Source organism: Perissodus microlepis, chromosome 7 (assembly GCF_051167445.1).
Source record: "Perissodus microlepis isolate ML-2025 ecotype Zambia chromosome 7, ASM5116744v1, whole genome shotgun sequence".
In the NCBI taxonomy this organism is placed as follows: domain Eukaryota; kingdom Metazoa; phylum Chordata; class Actinopteri; order Cichliformes; family Cichlidae; genus Perissodus; species Perissodus microlepis.
The window spans coordinates 50,539,913-50,553,384 of NC_140467.1; the positions used below are offsets into that span (position 1 = coordinate 50,539,913).

Consider the following 13,472-nt stretch of genomic DNA (forward strand, 5'->3'; position numbering starts at 1 on the left):
CATAAGTGTAATCTCGGGACTCTTTTCCTTCACCACATGATGTGATGTCCTCCTGCTCTCGAAGACGGCACATGTGATTGCACTCAGAACAGAGTCACATCCAGTGCGGTTGGCCTCATAACATATACGGCAATTTTCAATAACGCAGCAAATGACCTCGCTGTGCTCTCCCCCAATGAGCTGAACACCTGCTCTCTGAGGTAAGTCAAAGAGGGAGATGGGATTTGTGAGAGAGCAAAAGAGAGAACAGGGGTAGAAGGTTAAACACACAGGGGGGAGGATGGCAGTATGTGGCTTACAGTCAATAAAAATAGCTTGAATATCAAAGTGGATCTAAAGAAGTATGTGTGTATGTGTGTTCTGGGTGCGGTGTTAGCAATTTAGCTGGTTTTTCATACCTCCAGTATAACTGGAGATACCTGTACAGCTCGTTTGTGTGTTCATATGGTGTGGCTTAAAAGTGGACTGTGTGTTTCTGAGCCCAGCTCCACACAAGGATGAGTAAGTAAAAATGGGTTATTATGCTGAGGAGATCTGCAGATGATTTCCTGTGGGCAGACTGTTTATCGGATCTCCTTGAGGCTCATCCCCATGTAAACTTGTGTGTGCATGTGTGTGTGTGTGTGTGTGTGTGTATGTGTGTGTGTGTGAATGAATACGAGTAAGAAGAAGTTTGCTCTCCCTGTATCTAAAGGATACAATTAGCTGTAGCTTTGCATTTTTCATCTCCATCACCACGAAAATGTAGCTGAAACTGACGAAACAGTCAGACCTGTGCAGTCCTTCTGTCTCTGTGGGTGCATGTGAGTTCACTGCATGTGTGTCTGTAAACTTCATGCACAGACACAGATCTGCTCGCCGGGTGGTGACACTGCTGGCGAGCGAACTAAAAACTGCAAACGACAAGAGCTGGAACAACAGGAAGATAATTCAGATTTGATTGGTTTCACGTGTTCTTCATAAACAACAAAAGTTTTTTCCTGCGCCTCCAGCGTGTTTTTTTCCTGCAAACATGGAATCCATTTGTCCCTCCGTCTCCATGCCCTGTAGTTGCCCAGGCTCTTACGCACACACGCGCACAAACATACACACACACACGAAACATGCTCAGAGTGAAATGAAAGCAGGCACAGAGTCAGCCCACCACTGTGGCACTGGAATCTTTTGATATACTGTCAGGAACTTATTTTGAAAACAGCCACTTTCAACTGCTAAAAATAATCACGGGGGACTCTGAGATGAAAATGTGAATGAGGTTTGCCAGCTCTTGCTCTCCAGTCAAAATAATAAGAAATGATCTGTCGGACGCTTGTGTATTTAGTGCCTTTTTCATGTTAGTGAAAAAGCTTGCTTGAATGCATCCAGTTTCTGCACTTCTTTGTGAGTGACATTTTAAAGGGAACATCCACTAAAATACAAGGAAACATACTTTTAATTTACTTCAGGAGTAAAACCGTTACAGAGGGGTTTGGATTTCTTAAAAATTGAATCAAATTGAGAGATTTGCTTTTGGAGCTCTCATACACATAAAAAATATGCTGAAAAGTGTCAGTAGCCATGTTCAGCTATAATATGAAAAATAGGGTAAATACATCTGTAATACAGGGGTGTCAAACTCATTTTACATTGTAGTGATCACTTTGATCTTAAATGGGCCAAACCAGCAAAACTCCTCTTTGTTTCAGTGTAAATAATAAGTAAACATTTAATCCATGAGATATGCTGATATTTAAAAAAAAAAAAAAAGTGTGTAAAAAGTGCGATTTCAAAAGTACATCTCAGCTTTTCTACATGATAAAGAAATGCTGCTGTAGTAAAGAAAGGACAACTCTTTGGACTGAAATAGAAATAAATGTGTAAAATTACAGGAAGAGTTCTGCCAGCTCATTGCCCAGAAGGTCCTGTAATTATAAAACAGGAAGTTTTTGTTAAATCACAGAAAACCTCCTGTTTTTTTCTACTGTAGTCCCATTGTAAAAAACTGAAAAGTCTATAGTACATAGTGAAAAACAGGAACTTTTATGTCACTTAATTGTTAATCAGTTACTTAATGGCCTCTGTGTAGTATGAATTGCTACGTCTTTATTAGTGGGAAAAGTAAAACTTGCTGTAAAACTTATGAAAATACAGTTAAATCTCCAACATTTCTTCCTTCATTCATAAGTTCTAAAGCCATTGCAATGGGCTGAATCAGAGTCTTTGTCGGGCCGATGCTTATGTTTCACACGCCTGCTGTAATAGAAACTAAGACTTGTATAAGATTGCAAAGATGTCAGCACATAAATAAAAACCACCAAAACAATCTGAATATAGTTAATGAGTGAATTAGGATATAGAAGTTAAAAACTTGTTACTACTGGAACATGTAATTCAAACATTACTTTCATTTGTAACGATTATAGTGCATCAGGATGATGTTTGGGAGTATGTACATAAAATCTTGCACATGATATGAAGATATTTTTTGCTGACTGTGCAGGTAAAAAAAAGGCATGAATGTTGGGGATTTTTTAAACTGTTTGAAAATATGATCTCTAACAAAGCTATATCACTGCCCTACTGTTAGCCACAAGATGGAACAAAAAAGGGAAAGTGTTAAAATGACTGGGGGTAAGACACACAGCTCCTGCTGGGGTAAAAAGCCTCCACTCTACAAACGAGTTCCTTGTGTGTCCTGCACTGAGACAATTTCCATTTCAGCTGTTTTTCTGCACAGAGCTGAGAAAAATCATTTTGGTGGTGGGTGGGAAATTATAAAGAAAAAAAAGTATTTTGATAGATGTTGATGTTTTATTTTTACCCAAAACGTTGTTGTATTCTGTTGAGAAGAGAATTGGAGGTAAAAAATTAAATTAAGGAAAGAACGGAACAAAAAACAAAAACAAAAAAAAGTAGAAGAATCGTGTGCTATTAAAAGCCCCCACAGCTCAGCACCAATGTAATGTTTGATTTAATGATTTACTCATTTACTTACTTAATGCCATTATCCTGGGTTTTTACCTGGATCCATGAATTTGAAATTATCCATCCATGTTTTTAAAACACAGTCAAAATCATTTTTGTATGTGTTGCAATTAAAATAATTGAAATGTCAAAAAAATAACAAATTAAGGTATCATAAGATTTGACATAATTTATTATGTCAAATCTTATTTATTTATTTACTTTTTTATTATATATATATATATATATATACATATATATATATATATATATATATATATATATAAAAGGCCACATTAAGGCTATAAAAACAGACTATAAATATGTTATGTGCGTTTTTTTACAGTCTGTCATGTGCGTTATAGCTTTTAATAATTCAATGACATAAGAGAGTTTGTATAAGGAACTGATCTCCAGTTACAGCTTGAGCACCAGCTTCAGCTGTGTGTGAGCGGCACAGAGAAAGCTTTCTTTACTCTTATTAGCGCGCCCCATATGGGAGCATGGTGTTGTAACAATGCAAAGACAATATCTCCGTCCACTCACTGCCAGCGTGCAAAGCCAGGTCAGCGCTAATTACACTAGTCTAATGATGATTTCCAGGGATTATCTGAGCCTTTGGTATTTTTTTTATTTCAAAAGGATAAAAAAAAAATATCTCAGATAGCTGTAGTTTCCAAATCTGTCCACAAATGTTTAGCTGGGAGCGCATGTGGTTTAAGAGAGAGGGCCTCCAGCTCAGGCCTCCTCAAGCATTATCAGACCACTTTAGGGGGCCGAAAACATCACGTGACACACACACACACACACACACACACAAATTCAAATGTAAAAACAATCCGACTGACTAGGAGTTTGTCCAGTCCAGAAGAGATAGTTTTTTTTAAAAAAGAAAGAAAGAAAAGAAACGGAAAGGAAAAGCACCTGTTGCCTTCAGAGAGAGCTCTACATATTCCAGACTGAGGCAATCAGCTGTTTCATTTGGAGAAAAGTTACAGAAATCATCACGTATTAGGAGATTTTGCAGGCTGCCAAACAGTTTCATTTTTTCAAACTCATGATTGTAAATAATTGATTGTTGCTGCTTTCCTTTTTAAAGACCTCCAGCTGGAATTAATAAAGCGGTCCTCCTTATTATTAACCACAAAATTACTGCTAATAACCCATTCATAACCTTCAAAACTCATATCAGAAGTCATCCTGGGGGATTTTGTTGGCATATATAGCCCCTTTTTTTTTGCCTCTTCTTTTTTTTTTTTTTTTTTTTTTTTTATTGCGGACTTGTTATCGTTCAGCATGTTCCGTAATACTTTCATAAATCGTCTCCAATTCTCCAGAATGGTGAAATAATGGCTCTTGTCGGCCACCCGCATTTTACTGTGCTGTAAAAATAATGAAAGTCATATTGCGCTGCGGTTACAGATCTGCACAGGCAAACGGCACAAGTTTGAAGGAGGTCCCGAGATTTTTTCCTTTTCTTTTTTTTTCTAAATTGCTATGAATTTTCATTTTTGAGACAGTTTTTGGAGAGCTGCTTTGCTGTGTGCGCGCTTTTTTGGAGCAAAGCCGGGTGTAAACGTAAGGAGATGTTTAGCAAGAGTTGGAATAATTATATTTGTACTTATCAACTCCATATTTCCCGAGCTGAGCCTCCAATGGGGAGGAAAAAAACAGAAGAAGTAGGTAATTCAGTTCAGTTTTTACCGCTGTCGAGATTCAGTTTGTGATTCCTGAAGCCGAAATAACTAAAAGCCGTGAGAGACAAATACAGTGGTCATAGGGATACACTAATAAATGATCTCAACTTTTTATTTGTTTTTAAAGTTTTTAAAAACTCCTTCTAAATAAGCCTTCTAAATTAAGTAAACAATTAAATGAAGGCTTGCATAAATAAAGATCTTTAATGCAATCATTCGCTGAACTCCCTGTGTGGGAGACGGTACTGCCTCATCTTTAGAGAATCTGCCTCATCTTTAGAGAAACTTTACTGAGTGGTGTTTCCTCTTTTATGCACGTATTTATTTATTTATTATATCATTAACTTGTCCGAATAAGATGAACATCCGGAGATCGTTACGCTTTCTTCGTGGGGGACCTTATATACTTTCATGATAAGGGAACCGGAAGTATTGCATATAGTTTACTGCAATATGGCACAAGAAATTAGATATTTAAATAATATTTAACATATTAAAAAACATAGAAGTGGAAAAAAAATGATTTAAAAATAAAGGTAAGTGCTGCATATCACACTAAATAAATTTAAGTGGCAAACAAGACGGTTTATTTAAATTATAAATATTAATGTAATACAGCCTAAAATAATAGCAGTAGTAGACACAATAGGCTACCTGCGGTTAAAATAAATAAATTGAGTGACCTGACCCGGTGAAGGTGTATTTGATTTCCTCACCCTTTCTGCCCCCGTGTGGTGCAGTGACTCTTGTGTTTATGCTGCAAACAACAGACATAAACTCTTAGGTTCAGTGCACACAGGAAAACACGAAAGACGTCAAAGTCGAATATTTTATGATTCTTTTATTTAGCAGTAGAAGAGGAGGGGACACAATTTGTTTGGATCAATTTATTTTGCGCCAGTCACATTTTGCCACAGATGTGTCAAATCTACAGTCTGGGTTCTGACGTAACTGTTTCTGAGGTAATTGCTGCTGAGGTAACTGTGTTGGTGAACGCCACACAGATATGGGAGTTGTGCAGAATTCGGAACATAATTGTAAAGTCCTGTTTTTCTTCTTCTTCTTTTGATGTTAATTTACCCCAGCAAAGAGCCTGAAGAAAACAGAACTCTTCTAAAGTATACTCTGATAAACTATCCCTGTGTTTGTTTCAGACAATAGTTTGTATTTCCTCTGCTAACATTTACAGGGCATGTACAGTGAGAACCAAGCACACGATGAGTGGTATGTGTGTGTTCTGTGCCGAATATAAATGTGTGTTTCCAAAACCTTCGAGCCCTCAGACGGAGGGCTGTCCATAAATCTCGATCTGAATGAGGTTTTCTTCCAGGGAGCCTCGTCTTAGTGGAGCTTGTGATTTCAAACATAATCATTATGTGAAAGCTCCACGATAACACATGTGCCATAAGCTCAGCTGTACTTATTTTGCTGAGGAATGAATCGCCACAGACACTGGGGGTGGCAGGGGTGTGGGGGTTATTTCACAGGACACGATCAAATCAATCGCTTTAACGAATCATCTAATGGATCAGTGAGGAAAAGAAAAATCAAAGACAGATACGACTCTCCTGATGTTTCTGGAGTTTCTGGAGAGGTTTATACTCGGCTGCATTTGCCAGAGGAAGGGTTGACGTCTTGGTACGCAGGTGGATATGAACAGGTGGAGCAGGTCTCGTCACTGCCCCCCTTTTCGTCTCTTGTCTTCTGTGGGCTATGAGAGAGGGAAAAAGTGTGTGTGGGGGTAAAATATCACACAGAACATTATAGGCAGATTGAAAGGAAGTGAAGCAGTAGTTTACAAATGTTTACAGGCCCAAATGATGACGCTCAAAGAAAAACCTCAGCGCTTTCTTTAGCTTGTCCCTTGATCGTTCCTCTGTTTGACATTAAAGTTGGGGGTTCATATGAGCAAGGCAACACTTTATGGTTTTCCAAGGTTAAATGTATTTTGCCTGCTGTCCTTTTTTATTTGACTAAATTGCTTTTCTGGAAGCCTGCTGGGAGTAATTGTCCTAAAACAATGAAAGAAAGTGAAAACTTGTAACTTCCCCGCAAGCCTTAACCTTCAGGCGACCTTTCGGGAATGGAAGGTCACCTGGTGGTTACTGCATGCTGCTGGGATCCTGCAGTTACTTTTCTTTTTCTTTTAAAAAAAACATATGTATTCTTAAATTGGGCAAATATGCTGACCTAAAAATTCTCACATGACAAAATTACCCATGCATGCTGTAAAAGTGTCTTTTAATTGGATGGGGCAGCAGGATGGTTATATTAAAGGATGAGTAGTTATTTGGGGGTTTAATTGTATTTGAAGAGTTTCAGTCAGGTTTCAGAGCTCATCACAGCACAGAAACAGCTTTAGTGAAGGTTACAAATGATCTTCTTATGGCCTCTGACAGTGGACTCATCTCTGTGCTTGTCCTGCTAGACCTTAGTGCAGCATTCGATACTGTCGACCATAATATCCTATTAGAGCGATTAGATCATGCTGTAGGTATTACAGGTACTGTGCTGCAGTGGTTTGTATCATATCTATCTAATAGACTCCAATTTGTACATGTAAATGGAGAGTCCTCTTCACACACTGAGGTTAATTATGGAGTTCCACAGGGTTCAGTGCTAGGACCAATTCTGTTTACACTATACATGCTTCCCCTAGGCAGCATCATTAGAAGACATAGCATAAATTTTCACTGCTATGCAGATGACACCCAGCTCTATCTATCTATGAAGTCAGATAACACACACCAATTAGTTAAACTGCAGGAATGTCTTAAAGACATAAAGACCTGGATGGCCGCTAACTTTCTGCTTCTTAATTCAGATAAAACTGAGGTTATTGTACTCGGCCCTGAAAATCTTAGAAATATGGTATCTAACCAGATTCTTACTCTGGATGGCATTACCTTGCCCTCCAGTAACACTGTGAGGAACCTTGGAGTCATTTTTGACCAAGACATGTCCTTCAACGCACATATTAAACAAATATGTAAAACTGCTTTCTTCCATTTGCGCAACATCTCTAAAGTTAGAAATATTCTTTTCCGGCTTGAGTGAACGCTGGCGCGCCTGGCTGCCGCGCCTGGCTGCCGCGCCTGGCTGCCGCTACTCACCGGTACATTTTCGTTTATTCGGATTATTTGGATTCAGATTTGTATGAGATTTGAATGAACATGGACATTCACACTCAGGACCAGATTGGTCTCTGCCAGGGATTGATTTGCACCACTTGCCCTCAACATCTGCTATTTCAGCTGAATGTGCTCTGACGTCTTCTTCTCAGTGAGCTGCGCTAGCTTAACTGTTTGAGCTATTCTAGCCTACCTGTTCGTCATTCCGGCCTGCTCGGCCCCTTTTTCTCCACATAATCGAAGATGTGGGCCAAGATGTTCCTGAACTGGTCGGCAGTATTTTGGATTCTCCTGACGCTCATCTACCATCCTACGGCTGGACTACTCCGCTATTCAGCCGCTGAGCTCCTCCGCCTTCGCGGGCAGCTGTCGCTTCCGTCACCGGCGGAGCTCCACTACCACCCGGACATCACTTTCCAGCCTCGCCGGAGATACATCCATCGCGGGTCCCGCAGGATTTTCCATAACTCCAATGGAACTAAATCGTTTTGGTCTGCTACTCGCTGCCATCGCAGGAACCCTGATCGGGCTGTCAACCATCAATCTCTAGCCCACCTGCCCAGGGCGCCCACCGCGATTAGCAAAAAAGAAAATACTCTACTCCGGTCTTCTAAATACTCGTTCATTGACAAATAAGGGACCTCTCATCCAAGAAATCCTATCCGACCGTAAGTTTGACTTTTTTTGCTTAACTGAAACCTGGCAACAACCTGATGACTTTTCTCAGCTAAATGAATCTACTCCTCCGGGGTTTGTTTACTTTTCTAAACCCCGCTGCTCAGGTCGTGAGGGTGGTCTCGCGATCTTCCTTCGCCAGCACTTGAAAGTCCTGCCAGTTAATGTTGGTACCTTTAGTTCTCTAGAGGTCCTTGCATGTGAACTGACTGGACCCATTCCCACCATCATAGCTACTGTATACCGCCCCCCAAACCTAACCCCGTCTTCCTCAGTGACTTTGCTAATCTACTAACCCATCTTTCATCTCTCTCCCCAAATGTGATCTTGGTGGGAGATTTCAATATTTACATGGACAATAATGACCTTCTGCTCACCAGAGACTTTTCTTCCTGTTTGAAAGGCTCTGAATTGAAACAATTTATTGACTTTCCCACTCACTCTAAAGGCCACACCCTGGACTTGGTCTGCTGTTCTGGTCTTACTCCCTCGAATCTTTCTGCTACTGAAATCCGCATAACTGACCACTTCCTCCTTTCATTTAACCTCACTCTCTGCTGCTCTTCTACCAAGCCAACCCGTCTCATCTCGTTCCGCAACATCAAGAACATTGATATGGACATTCTCACTACCAGTTTGGACAATGTTCAGATTCCGGACTTCTATTCAACTCCTGATGATTTGTTGTTATATTATAATAATTGTCTACGCACTGTCCTTGATTCTCTGGCTCCTGTAAAAACCCACACTGTTTCCTTCGCTCGCTCTACTCCCTGGTTTACCTCTGACCTCCAAGCTTTGAAGGCCAAAGCTCGGCAGCTAGAGCGTAAATATAAGAAATCTGGTTTAACTGTTGATTTTGAAATCTATAAATACCATGTACTTCAGTATAAAGACTCCATCAGCAAGGCCAAACAAAGCTTCTACTCTGGTATTATCAACTCTTATGAGGGTAATGCAAGGACTCTGTTTTCAGTTTTTAACAAACTAATTCAACCCCCCAACGCTTTACCACCACACTTCTATTCCCCTGAAACCTGCAACTCCTTGATGCTGTTCTGGACTACGAAAATCAATAACATCCACCAGCAACTCAGATCAAATGTTGTGTCTACCCTCTCTCCAGAACCTTTTCTCCTTTTTGAGCCGTTTTCCACTTTTCATCTTCCTGATTTATCTGATATTTCTGAGTTCATATGTAAATCAAAGCCTGCCACATGTCACCTTGACCCCATGCCCACAGGGCTGGTAAAATCCTGCCTCTCTTCTTTACTCCCACTCATTTCTGCTATCATTCACTCTTCACTCACCACCGGTATCGTTCCTTCCTTATTCAAGACTGCTCTAGTCACTCCTATACTGAAAAAACCTTCTTTAGATCCCAACAACTTTAACAACTTCCGTCCGATTTCCAATCTACCCTTCATTTCTAAAATACTTGAAAAAGTGGTTGCAGCTCAACTTCACTTATACCTGGTTAATAATAATATCTACGAGAGATTTCAATCTGGTTTTCGCTCATGTCACAGTACAGAAACTGCTTTACTTAAAGTCACTAACGATCTTCTAATCGGAGCTGACTCTGGTCTTCTCACCATTCTCGTCCTTTTAGATCTGAGCTCAGCCTTCGACACCATCTCTCACTCTGTACTTCTAAGCAGACTTTCCTCTCTTGGCATCTCTGACACACCCCTCGCCTGGTTTCAATCATATCTCCTCGACCGTTTCCAGTTTATTCAACTAAGATCATTCCGCTCTCGTCTATTCCCCGTCACCTCTGGTGTACCCCAAGGCTCAGTCCTAGGCCCTCTTCTCTTCATAATATACATCCTCCCTCTAGGTACCATTTTCCGCAAATTTGATCTCCAGTTTCACTGTTTTGCTGATGACACCCAGTTATACCTCTCTTGCAGACCTGACTCCTCCCTCCCACCTTCCTCCCTTTCAGAATGTCTATCCGAGTTAAAATCCTGGTTTACCTCTAATTTTTTAAAGCTCAATGAGGATAAAACTGAGATCCTCCTTATTGGCACCAAATCCAACCTTTTGAAGGCGAACCATTTCTCACTCACCATCGATAACTCCACAGTTTTCCCTTCTCCTCAGGTTAAGAGCCTTGGTGTCATCCTAGACAGTTCACTTTCCTACAAATCTCACATCAATAATCTCACCCGTTCTGCCTACTTCCATCTACACAATATTAACAGATTACTTCCTTCTCTTTCCACCCAGTCCACGTCCATTCTTGTCCACAGTCTTGTTACATCCCGTATTGACTATTGCAACTCTCTTCTGCATGGTCTCCCCCGAAAATCCCTCCATAAGCTTCAACTGGTTTAGAATTCTGCTGCTCGCATTATCACCAGAATCCCCTCCTACCAGCACATCACCCCTGTTCTTCAGGAACTTCACTGGCTCCCTGTGAAATTCCGGATAATATTCAAACTTCTTCTGCTCACCTTCAAGGCCATTCATAACCTCGCTCCTCCTTACCTTTCTGACCTGTTGACCACTACCTGTTCTGCCCGTTCACTTCGATCTTCCTCTTCTATCCAGCTTGCTGTACCTTCCTTCCGCCTCACCACCATGGGAAGCAGAGCTTTCAGCTGCTCTGCTCCAAGGCTGTGGAACTGCCTACCCTCAGAAATAAGAAACATTGGTTCAAATCTGCATATTCACTGTGAATCCACTGTTTGTTAATTTTATCTTGTGCTTTTGTTTTATTGTTCTTATCTTGCCATTGTTTTACTATGTGTCTTCTTATTGTAAAGTGTCCTTGGGTGACTTGAAAGGCGCTCATAAATAAAATTTATTATTATTATTATTATTATTATTATTATTATCCTGTCTCAGAGTGACGCTGAAAAACTAGTTCGTGCATTTATTACTTCCAGGCTGGACTACTGTAATTCATTATTATCAGGATGTCCTAAAAACTCCCTGAAAAGCCTTCAGCTAATCCAAAATGCTGCAGCAAGAGTACTGACAGGGACTAGAAAGAGACAGCATATTTCTCCTGTTTTGGCTTCCCTTCATTGGCTTCCTGTTAAATCCAGAATTGAATTCAAAATCCTGCTCCTCACATACAAGGTCTTAAATAATCAGGCCCCATCTTATCTTAATGACCTTGTAGTACCATATCACCCCATTAGAGCACTTCGCTCTCGCACTGCAGGCTTACTTGTTGTTCCTAGAGTATTTAAAAGTAGAATGGGAGGGAGAGCCTTAAGTTTTCAGGCCCCTCTTCTGTGGAACCAGCGTCCAGTTTGGATTTGGACAGACACTATCTCTACTTTTAAGATTAGGCTTAAAACTTTCCTTTTTGCTAAAGCATATAGTTAGGGCTGGACCAGGTGACCCTGAATCCTCCCTTAGTTATGCTGCAATAGACGTAGGCTGCTGGGAGATTCCCATGATGCATTGAGTTTTTCCTTTCCAATCACCTTTCTCACTCACTATGTGTTAATAGACCTCTCTGCATTGAATCATATCTGTTATTAACCTCTGTCTCTCTTCCACAGCACGTCTTTATCCTGTCTTCCTTCTCTCACCCCAACCGGTTGCAGCAGATGGCCCCGCCCCTCCCTGAGCCTGGATCTGCCAGAGGTTTCTTCCTGTTAAAAGGGAGTTTTTCCTTCCCACTGTCGCCAAAGTGCTTGCTCATAGGGGGTCATATGATTGTTGGGTTTTTCTCTGTATCTATGAAGCGCCTTGAGGCGACTTTTGTTGTGATTTGGCGCTATATAAATAAAATTGAATTGAATTGAATTGAATTAATCATTCCAATTTCACTAAGACAGTACTAAGATTACTTTGTGGAAACAAGCTGAAAAAAAATCCATAATTTAGTCACTTTTTCAGAGTTACAAAAACCAGCACTCATGTGCCACATTGCTCAGTAATTTCAGCGGTAATCAACACTGAGGTGTCGACTATCAGAGAGACCTTAATTACGCCATAATTGACTTGGGAGTGCAGTGACGGCCAAGAACCACTTTGGGCTGAGAGAAAAGTGATCTCGTGGCTAGTACGAAATGAACCCTGGCACACAGTGTCTGCTTTAATGAGCTCTGCGAGGAGCTGCAAGTTGTAATGCACTGAAATTCTGACATAAGATTCGCTCTGCCTGTTGTTGGTTTTATCCACTCTAGCCTCGACACGTTGCATATGTACCCACCTTCCAAAGCCAGACCTCTAAAATAACAGCATGTTTAAATAATGGTGAACCCCAGCGGGACTACAGCTGTTCTTCTTCGGGTTATATTTCTCACAATAAGCATGGTTTCCTACCTGTTTGGACGATACACCGCATCATATGGAGGCAGTGCTCCATCAATGTCGTTCACGGAGCTGTCAGTCTGGGACCCATTGGCCTGGCGTGCTTCTTGAGTTTTACCAGTTGACTTAACTAGTACTGGCATCGGTGATGTAATTGGCAAAAATGGTAAAACTCGGAAGGTGTGCACCATAGGTGTTCCATCGTCCTGAGCCTTCATATGCAAGAAGAAACCCATGAATAGGAAACCAAGTGCGACTATGGCCAGGAAAGGGCCAATCAGTTGTTTCAGCTCTACTTGGGGATCTTTGAAGTGAATCCACCAATCAATGCTAGTGTACAGGATAGCCACTATTAGCATTATGCTTCCAGTGTTCATCAGGTATTCTCCAGCCTTGCTGCACCGCAACTGGCTTGCAGTCATCTGAGTGGGGTCATTAGATTTCCCACTGGGATCCTGTGTAGGATTTCCACCCTTTTTGGTTTTCATTGCAGCCCACTTCCCCACCATGTCGAAAAAATAAAACCCTTCTCTAAACTGGACCACACTGTGAATGCAGAGGTATACTGGCTGGAAACTGGATAACAGTGAAGACTCTTATAGGGGACAGGTTACAAATTAACTACTGACCCTGACACCAGCCTCTAGAGACCATGACTTATTAACACAAAGAGAGATTCCTGCATAGAAAATCATCCAAACCCGCCACATATCATTTCACACATACTCATGTGAAACTGGCTCTGCTG

At 40.9% G+C, this 13,472-nt stretch overlaps 1 protein-coding gene across 1 annotated transcript; it reads right to left on the reverse strand.

Annotated features, from left to right (window-relative positions):
• Positions 1-6,236: 6,236 nt before the first annotated feature.
• LOC146384026 (uncharacterized) lies at positions 6,237-13,233 on the reverse strand. The gene is made up of 2 exons (XM_084932474.1): positions 12,737-13,233; positions 6,237-6,351 (listed from the first exon to the last, which is right to left on the reverse strand). The coding sequence occupies exons 1-2, from the start codon at positions 13,231-13,233 to the stop codon at positions 6,237-6,239; spliced, it is 612 nt and encodes a 203-aa protein (XP_084788600.1).
• Positions 13,234-13,472: the final 239 nt, after the last annotated feature.